Below are 10,843 nucleotides of genomic sequence, written 5' to 3'. Positions count from 1 at the left end.
TGGATTGTGATAAGAGTTGTATGAGCCCTTAATAAAATGATTTTTTTTAAAAAAGAAAGTCAGGGGAAAAAAGTTAATTATTTATTAAAATTCCAGTGGAGGGAAGAATTCTGGTGGTGGTATGGGTTATGTGTTGATTTGCTAACCACAAGGTCTGAAATTCAAACCCACCAGACGCTCCACTCGAGAGGGACGGGAGTCAAGATTCACAAACATGGAGATCCACAGAGTCCTTTTGCTGTGTGCCCTGGTGCTGCTTTGAGTCAGTCTGAGTGGACTTGATGGCAGTGAGTTCAGTTCTGGTTTGGAGGTTTTGATTATGAGAGAAGTGTTAAGGTCACATTGTAAGAAGATAATGTGGGATGGGAGATAGTTTTGGTAGTCATTTTGAGAAATGCAAGCTGCAAATGAACACAGTGAATATCCAGTTGCATATGAAAACCTAGATTTTCAGAAGAAATTCAAGTCTGGGGATAAACATTTTGAAATCTTTGAACACTTAATGGGATAAGATCAACAAATAAAGGAATACCAATAAAGTAAAGAATAACACCAATGATTGAGTTCTAGGGAACCTTACCATGAAGAGGTCAAAGAGAAAAATAAATGCAAGAAAAATAAAATGCAATACAGGAAATTGAATTGGGACAGGCAGGGAAAATAATAGAAAAAGTTAGCTTTCTTTTGCCTCATATTGTCACGTTGAAATCCAGGCTCTAAGATGTTCTCTTGTAGCAGAAATAGACATTGTTAAATTACCCTGGATCTAACCTGTTGCTCTTGATGATGAATTTTAACTTGTTTAAATAAATCAAGAAAACTTCTACCTTTGGGCTACTTTTTGATCTAGGGGTGGGCGTGCAATTTATTGGCTACAGAGAGAAAAGAGCTACTAAGGGTTTTCTCATCTCAAATGAAACTCTCTGAATTGTCAGGGCTTTCTCATCTCAAATTAGAAAACAGCCTTACAAGAAACGGTTTCTCTCTTCCTATCCTCCTTTTTTTCTTCCTTGAAAGCAGAGGTGTTGACTCTTGATATGTTTGTATCAAGCATGTTGCAATAATGAGGACTCTCGCTACATTAGTGTAAGGACAGTATTTACTCAGACACAGATGGTGGTTTAGTGAAATAGGAAGATGGTGGAGTAATTGAGTCATTAGTGGCAACCATGTACTTCCAGGCTTCTTTTTACTTGAAGATTAGAAAGCTCTTTTCTATTAATACATTGTAGCTAAACGTGTTGCTTGTATATAAGAGTATTCCTAAAGAACACCTATTTTAAATTTTACATTCTAGTCTTAGTTTGAAATGCAATACTTTTTAGCATTTTTTCTTTCTCCTTTTTTTCTTCTGCTAGCATATGGGGCTGTGATCCATCAGGTCAGCAGTTCAAACCATCGGTTGCCCCCCTGGGAGAATGGCAGGGCTTCCCACCCTGGTAAACAGTTACAGTCATGGAAATTCAAAATTGTAGTTCTACCATGCCCTATAGGTTCACTATGAGTTGGCATTGTCTCGATGGCAGTGAGTGAGTTGATAATCTGATTTATGCAACTAACATATGGCAAGAAAATAAAGCAAGCGCTGATATTGGAGAGAACATGACTAACACACATTTCATAAAAGGCAAAGTGGGAGATTTTCTTGGTACCATCTTTGGTATTTCAGATAAAGGTGGTGCTACATTAAGCCATTGTTGCTTTTATTTGTTTATTTAACACATCTTTGGGTGATCACTAGAAGTTGCCTTTCTTCTACTCCATAATGCACATATCAGCATTAACATAAAATGCTTCCTTTGTGAAAAACAGGTCAATTAAAGTACGAACTTAAGAACCAAGACCTGACTTGATATTTGACAGTCCCCATTTTCAGAAGGCCTACTCTCCAACTATTTTGCAGATTAATGACATACAGACGCTGAGGTGCGACGTGAGAAAACGCTGGCTGTGGTGGTGAAGGTTTGTGTCATCTTGACAGGACCATGGTCTGGGGGGTTGGCAGTTACATAATGATCTAATTTAGCAGTTCTATAATAATGTAGTCATACTCCATTTTTTGCTTAATGCTAATTTTCTGATAAGGACCTGGTCTTTGAAACCAAACGATGATAAGTAATGTTGGATTCATGGGGTTGGGGCTGCGATCTGAAAAGTTAGCAGTTAAAAACCATCAGGCACGCCATGAGCAATAGAGGGCTTTCTACTCCTGCAATGAGTTACAATGTTGTGAACTCAAAGGGACAATTCTACCCTGACCTATAGGATCACTATGGATCAGCATTAACTTGATAACAGTGAGGTGGTTTTTTATATATAAAGCTTTAAAATATAAAATATAAGATACTTATATACTACTGTTTAAAAGAGTTGATCAGTCAGATATTTATTCTCCACCAACCACTGTTTGGTTAGGATAGAGAATTATACTAATCATACCTACCCCTTCCCTTTACAGAATTAAAGTGTAGTAAATAATAGAGCAATTATCTAGTCTGAAAAAATAAAGCTCGTAAGCAGATGAATAAAAATGGACATTTACACAAATTACTTAAGTAAAGAAAATGAGAGACAGATGTGTAGAATGTGTTTAGAGGGAAAAAATCAGCAGAATATGATGGTAGATTAAACTCATTTTCACTTTAGATAAATAAAGTTTGGGTTCTCATGAAATATCCAAAGGAAAATGTCAAGGTAGGCAAAGATACTTATTCCAAACACAAAGGAAAAGCTTGAGATAGACCGATAGATTTGGCAAGCATAGACATGTGCGTGGCACTTGAAGCTTTAAAAACACTGAGGAATGAGTTTTCCTATCAAATAGTTGTTTCATTCATTCAGTAAATAAGCAAGTATCTATTGTATACGCAGTCTGAAGGTAGAGTTTTAAACCGAGACTGCAGAAAGCTGCTAGGGAACGCAAGGGGAGCTGCACACACATTAAAGCACTGCATACTAGGTGTGACTCCATTTGATATACACATACATATACTAAAGCAAGGTGAAAATGAACCTTTCTTCTATTTAGGCATGGTATTTTTAGTTATTTTTGTGTGTTATAGCTATAGTTAAATATGAACTGGAGTTTGGGTTGTTGCTTATTTTCCCTCAGGACCCAAGAAACCTTATTTAAAATACAACCGATATATATAAATCTTAAAATTACCCTTTCTCTGGGTGCACTGCTATAGATCTTGGTTGATCCAGGCCTTGGGAAATAATTACATAACGGAAAGAGCCATTAAGTCTTGCAACTTCAATTAAGTTGAAGCCATGATCTGTCCAATATATGTTACCTGGGAGATAAAAAAGTGTTTATGATATAGTTGTGAACCTGAACATAACTTATTAGTTTAGGATAAACATGCAATTCTTATCAGTCATGTCACTTTTGAAACATAAATTACTTCCTCTATTCTTTTTTCATGTGTTTATTTCTAAAGCTGAAATCTGTGTATAATTAATATTCAAGTACTCCCAATGCTAATATCTCACATCTCTGATTTTAACTGTATGACATATTTATATGTTAAAAATAAGTTAAAATTTCTCCCACCTCAAGAAGTGATCAATTTGAACTTTCTACCCATTTCAGTACTGAGAAGTTTGAAGTTTTTATTTTATCTGCCTTGTGGCGATTACAAGAGATTCGGGCTGTTAACGTTACATAATGTTATAAAACTTCATACTTCATACATACTTCATCAAAACACTTATCTGAAGGTTCAAAAGTGGTACAAAAAGTTAACCCTAAAGCAAAAAACATTATTCCTGTGATTATAAGTGGAAAAAATGTTTATGACTGCAAAATAACTTTTACAAAGCAAATGAAGCTACTTCAAAAATAGGTTTTAAAGAAAACAACACAAAACAAGAAATCATGGATGATACCAGAAATCCAGTCAACAGCTATCTCTTCCACTCTTCCCAAGCCATTGGTAATGATATCCTCTTTCCACGTCTGGTCCCGCTTAGCTCGGCTAATTTTATTGAAGCCCATGTCTGTCCAGTAGATCGTATCATTTTCTATGGATAAGAAGAAAATGCATACATTATAAAAGTAATTATACATGCAATAGATTATCATTTAAGAGTATTTTCTCTGTTGTCCTCGATGTGCTAGAGTAGAAGTGTTTTTCAAAATAATAAATAGTAAGAAAATATTGAAGCACGCAAAATCTGAATTTTAGTTAAAAGACTTAAAAATACTTATCTGAACAATTTGTACTAATTCCCTACCATATCTTTGATTGTTTTTTCATCACTTTCTTACTCATTAAGTCTTTGTTTCCATGACGTTTCAATCTTGGTATCACACCAAGCATTATTGTACCAGAACTCTTGTCTTCACAAACATACCACTACCAAGGATAGTGAACCCAACAAAGTCTCAGATTAGAGAGAAGATGGGAAGAAACGTAAGTGCATTTCAAATATGTCAAGGGTGTTTTAAGCATAAGGTCATTCAAAATGTATAAAGACTTTAAATTGCCTTATCATCCAATTATTCCTTCTGAGTTACTAAATAGTTTCCCAAATGTCAGATACAAACCCCTTACATTATTTTTAAAGATCTTATTTTATAAATGGACTTAAATATACTTGAAGTATGGTGCTATGCTATCATCATTTTTAAATAATGGTGCTTTTGAATATTTGAATTAAAATATGTCTAGAGTTTATAAATGAAATATATATGCATGCATTTGCATAAAGGCTAGCAATTACAGAGCAATGATTTTAAATACAGCCACCAGAATGTCACTGGGGACAAATCATTAAATAATAAATTTCCCACCAACTGAGTAAGTTTTTGTGTTGTGACCTCCATGACCACTTGAAGAACCAATTCTTTAAGAACAATATAATTTCCCACTGGCACAGTGACAGACTATGGAAATAAGAAAGAGCAATTAGTATAATAAAGCCATTTATCAGTAAGTTTTGGGGTTATTTGAACTGAAATGAAGTTTGAATTCTTTTACCTATTTGGGAAAACTTTCAAGCAGCCCCTGTTCTTAGCCACTGTCAATCAGATCGACAACTCATTGAAGCAGGGTGTAAATACGGATTTGTCTGATTTTCCAATTGTGCAAAACAGAAAGTGGTTTCCAAAACATGTTTTCATATTGAAAGGAGGAGTCAATCAATTAAACATTATTAAGCATAACGCCCTGTCCTGTTCTCTTCCCGTATATGTCAAACCCATATATCCAACTACCTGATTTCTATCTTCACTAGGGTATAAAAGAAAACCACCTTGAGACACAAAAAACACATTTTGAATTTTCTACTGAACCATGCTTCTTTGTCAGTCTTCTCTGCGACAAGTCTCTAGGTCGCGGGGGGTACGGGAGATAGTACACTTGATTCCTAGACGAGCAACCTGTTTATCCTTGCTCACTTTTTTCTCACACTACTTCGTCAATACTTCATTAAGTTATCAAGTATATTACATGCTCAGAACCTGAACTATTTATATTCTAATTCAAGCCACCATTTACTCATGCCTGAAATATTGCAATAACTTTTACTCAGGTCTCCCAACTTGGACCTGTGCCCCATCTATTCTACCCTCATGAAACTTTTCTTCCCATAGGTGCTACAGTCCTTTAAGAAACTGATTAGCATCCCACCCTCTAATGAGTGCCTATCTTATGACAGATAAGATCAGAGTTCTTCCCCATGACTCCATTATCTGTCACTCATCCCCAAACTCTCTCCCCTGAGAGGTTTCCCTTTTCCCCTAAGTCAGACATCTCTATTCAAATTATTCGACCTGTTTCTGGAATATACCCAATAATCTCCAACTTTAGGTGATGTATATTACGTTTCATTTATTCTAGAATATTCTTCCACTAGATATCTGTACCATTGCTGTTATTGGGTACTATTGAGTCAGTTTTGACTCCAGAAAACTGGACTCTGTCGCCCAATTCTCTCCATTGGGGTTATGTCTGGGCCTATTGTCGCAGCCTCTTGTTTCAGTCGTTTATGATAATATTCCACTAATTCGATGACGCTCTACTTTAATAAGCAGGATGTCCTTCCCCAGACATCTCCTGATAATGTCTCCAGAGCACATGAGCCAGAGCCTCACCATCTAGGCTTCCAAGGAAACTCAGGCTATGCTTCTTCCAGGACAGATCTGTTTGTTCTCTGGCAGCCTGTGCTAGTTGCAATAGTCTTCACAAGCATCATAATTCAGAGGCCTCAGCTCTCTGGTCTTCTTTATTCATTGTCCAATTTTCACACATATATAAAGCAATTGAAACACCAGGACTTAAGTCAGTGTTGCCTTAGTTCTGAAGTGATATTTTTCTTTGTTAACAAGTCTTGAACTTTAAAGAGGTTTTGTGCAGCAGATTCACCTAATGCAAATGCCCTTTGCTTTCCTGACTGTTGCTTCCATTAGCTACTAAGAGACTGGCAAGGGAAGGTAAAGTGATAGCAGCAGGAAAATGGCAGGGATCTTGAGTGTAAAAAGAGACCCAGAGACAGGCTACACACACAGACCTCGCTAGCACTAAGGAAGGGGTAGGGCAGAATAACATCTGTTCCCTTATCAATGCGTAGAGACCCAAGACACTGGAGGTAATGACAGCTGGGAGAAGAAAGCCACGGTAAGTTGTTCAAACCAAGTCTGCAATGGCTGAGTAGACTCTTGCGTTTAGTTTGAGACATGAGCACAGTATTAAGTCTGGGTGCTGTGGCCCCAGAATGTGCATACCTGAAAGGGATGGGGACTTAAGAGGATCAGCCAATTGCAAAAGACCAGCCAGAAAGTCAACCTATGGTGGGAGGTCCACCATTAGCAAAATAAAACGATCAACTTGACTTTTTGCCAAGTCTTCTAAGGGGCCTTTGGATTTCTTTCCCAAAGTATCCCTCTTCAGGAAGCTGACTCTATGTTCAAACCTGTCTTTGAACTTTTTCCCTCACCTGGTTTTTTCTCGAGAGCTGGACAAGCATCCAGGAACCGAGGGTAGCCTTGAAACTCAGAGCCTCCTCTTGGTAACACTGCCATGAATGTCAGTTGTGGACCCAACAAGAACAGAAGCCTGTACAACTTGAATTTGCATAACTCTATTTCAAATTTACACTTCCTGTTTTACTAGTCTACAAAAACTACTGCGCCATGATATTATATGTTCAGTACACTCCATTCTTTTTCTCCATAGATTCTATCACTATCAGACACATTATGCTCACTGATTTGTTAGCTAAAGTCTGCCTTGCCCACGGGCATGCGTCTTCTTTGAGGTCTGCACTTCGTCATCGTTGTTCACTGCTGTCCTCTTGGCCCGGACACATAGAATAGTGCCGGGGACATGGTGACTTCACAGTACAGACAGCTTGAAAAAGGAAAGAAGATGGTGGTGCTCTGAAAAGGCTCCTTAAGAGAGACTTCCAAAAAGGCTGTGTGACATTTTATAAGCGTATTAAGGAACAGGAGGTAAATTTCATGTGTGCACATAAAAGAAAGACTAGTCACAATAAAATTCAAAGTAAAAATGTAGGCAGCTTGTATTGTTAGATGCCATTGATTCAGTTCTGACTCCCGGTGACCTATGCATCACCGCACACAATGACAAGCTGCTCGATCCTGTCCTAGCCACACTGTCACACGCTGAAGCCTGCCCGGCTGGCTGTTGCGGAGTGCCATCTCTGCAGGGTCTTCCACTCTCTGGCTAATTCTCTGACAACATGTTCAAAATATGTGAGACCAAGTATTGCCATCCTTGCTCTAAGGGACATTCTGGCTGTACTGTATTTCGTTCCGTATACAATTGTGTGTTCTCCTGGTGGCCCATGATGCGGTTAGTATTCTTCACCTCACCATAATCCAGACTCCTCAGCCACACGAGCAGATGCTCAAGAGAACCCAAGGATGGAGCAGTTGCGCCCCTCATTCATAGCCAAATCCTATTTTATTATCATTGTTTTAACCTACGTTTCATCTATGAAAATAAACTTTAGGTCAAGTTGGCTAAAATATGAAAAATAATCTTGCTAACATTTTTAATATCTGAAACAAACATAAATTAGATACAAGATGTTTCAAGTGCAGATAGGATCAAGTTAAAATAATAATAGTCTCCATCAGCCTTACTACCCAGTAGACACCATAGCAATCCTAGTGATGCAGATCCCACTGGACACTTGCACCCTATGGATGCAACTTGAATTTGTTCTGGGTGCAAGTATTTCTTACTGGTTCCATGATGACAGAGATTGCTTCTCTGACTTTTTGGTGACTGTTGGTGGTCTTTTCCTTCTTACGCATTACTAGTATTTTTGTCAGTGTACTATTATGTTTTCACCTTTACCATTTTAGCGCGGTTTCGTTTGCTATTGTTTTCTGTTGGGTCTCCCAGCTGTGAAGCATAGGAGGAGTGGCTTCAAAATGACAATAATCGATACAAGGGGATATAGGGAACACAGCTGTGTCTGTGGTGGGTGCAGACAGGGAGAAAAAGGAGATTTCCAGAGTGACTAACGAAGAAGGGAGCACTAGAATGGATTGTGATCGCATAAATCATCTTAAAGGTGATTTAAGTATGGGGGGGCGGGGAGGGAGAAATGCTCTAAAATTGACGTTGTGGTGATCACGCAATTCTCTGTTACATGATTGAATGACTGAACTATTGAATTATACAATATGCAAATTACGTCCCAATAAACCTGTTCTGAAAAAATGGTAAAGATGCAAAATGAACTCAAACAAAGTTAGAAAGAGGAGGAAAAGATGTAACTTTTCATCAATACTCACTCCAAAATGTAACTTCTTTAGCATGAAGTCCTCTCCAATTCAACAGAAATTTATAAAATATTAATAAATACTAAGAATTGTTATTGGCATAAGAATATGGCAACACAGATGACAGACATATTCCCTTCAATCATGGAGTTTATATTCTGCTTTTGACTTAAAAGTAATCTAACTTATAAAATTCATGATCTGTATCGTTTGGTGAGTAGCATCATAGGTTAAAAGTTCATGTGTAGTTATCTAAGCCATAACTATAGGACTGCATTAATCTAGATAATGAAGAAAATCCGAGAACTAGATAAGGGGCTCACACACAGGATTAAACTCCGCATGACCCATGGCCTCCTCTACCACTGCCAACTGTTCTGATTAGGGTTAAAATATTCAGAGAATGTTGGGAAATTGGGAAAATAAATCACAATGTTTCCCATCTGCTGAACAAGGAACTAGTATTAAACAATGAGAATATAACAGTTTTTTGTTTTGCTTTCTAATTCAGAAAAAAAATTCTTTTGTGGTATTGTAAATGACTAGTCTGAGGGAGGGAGATCTTTTCTGAATTTAGGAAATGGAAGATTCATGTCTCTTAAAGTGTTTTCTTCCTTAGGTATCTGTTTTTCTTTAATTGAGTTTTACTTATTGACCTTTTGTTATGAACACATTATATTTGCTGATGTGGGTAATAAGGAGAGATTCTCTGTACTCTAGGCAATTAAGACACATTCCCTGGCTTCAATGTATTTAATACTAAAAAACCCAAAACATAAAAACCTCACAGAGATATTTTAAAATCATATAAATCTCCCAACTATGATTTTTGAAAGTTAGATTTTCATTTTTACCCCCATTTGAAGAGAATACATTATTTATAATTTTTCCTGTTGTAAAAAATCATTTTTCACTGTAATATATCTCTATTTCCTTAGCTGTTGCTTTGAGCCACAAAGGATAAACCATATAGTTTTTCTCAGGATAAGCTACAAGTTTCTATTAAGAAAAATATTTAAGGTGTAGAACTTTCCATTTAAGCTATTAGATGTCAGCTTGTTAAATCTGATCATAGATCTTATCTGTTGACGTTTTTAGAAAGCATTTATTTTCCAATAAATACCTTTTATGATCTCAACCAATGTAATGTTTTCTACATCTTTATTCAAGCTAGTGATAAGTATATTGAAGCAGATAAAAGATGTTCTTCCTTTAAGGCACATTACTTGTTTATTTTTTATGACCTGAATGGACTATACCATATACACAGTTATGTGCAGAGTTCTTAAGTGGAAAGTTTGATGAACATTCTCATACAGAGTGCATCCATGAAGCCGTCCCTCAGATGAAGATGACAATCACTACCAGCATGTCAGTCAGCTCCTTTCTGTCCCCCCTACCATCTTCTTCCCGACAGGTCAGTTACAATATGACTTCGATAAGTATATATCAGTGTTTCTGGCTATTGAATTAAAAAAAAATAAGCAGCATCATATAGTATAAACTGTTTGGCTTAACTTATTTCACTCAATGTTTGAACTGTGAGATTTACCAAATTTGTTGTTGGTATCTTGGTTTACTGTGTATGAATACACCACAGATAATGTACAGATTTCGGACATTTGAGTTGTATTTTATTACAAATAATCATGCTACAAACATATTTGTGCATTCTTTTAGTGCACATACACTAACATTTCTGTTTTGATAAACTAGCGCATAAAATAGTTCTAATAGGAAAAGTCAAGTATTTTCTGATTGAATTCAGTACTTAAAAAATCCTCTAGAAAGTCAAGGGAAATAGAGGAAAGAGCTGGGTGGCAAAGGACATTTATAGAGGTCCAGATAAGCACATGTGCATATGCAATATATTTATATATGAGGATGGGGAAATACATCTATGTGCCTATATTATAGGTTTAGTATTAAGGTAGCAGAAGGGCCTCCACTCAAGTACTCCCTCAATGCAAGAATACTTGCTCTATTAAATTGGTATTCTATGATGCTCACCTTCCTGACACAACCGCTGAAGACAAAGTGGGTGAATAAGCAAATGTGGTGAAGAAAGCTGATGGTGCCTGG

At 36.9% G+C, this 10,843-nt stretch overlaps 1 protein-coding gene across 1 annotated transcript in view; it reads right to left on the bottom strand.

Annotated features, from left to right (window-relative positions):
- Positions 1 to 10,843, bottom strand: part of LRP1B (LDL receptor related protein 1B) — a 1,686,774-nt gene that overhangs the window by 530,781 nt on the left and 1,145,150 nt on the right. Inside the window, exons 32-33 of the mRNA XM_045298375.1 lie at positions 3,892 to 4,026; positions 3,167 to 3,296 (exon numbers count right to left, since the gene is read on the bottom strand). Of these exons, the coding sequence (XP_045154310.1) occupies positions 3,167 to 3,296; positions 3,892 to 4,026 (265 nt within the window). The remainder of the gene's footprint in view (positions 1 to 3,166; positions 3,297 to 3,891; positions 4,027 to 10,843) is intronic.

The sequence above is a fragment of the Echinops telfairi genome, unplaced genomic scaffold, assembly GCF_000313985.2.
Source record: "Echinops telfairi isolate 266 unplaced genomic scaffold, ASM31398v2 ScPeMD7_4;HRSCAF=17, whole genome shotgun sequence".
Lineage (NCBI taxonomy): Eukaryota > Metazoa > Chordata > Mammalia > Afrosoricida > Tenrecidae > Echinops > Echinops telfairi.
The sequence above is the reverse complement of the archived record's forward strand: the minus strand, read 5'-3'. Positions and strand labels throughout refer to the sequence as shown.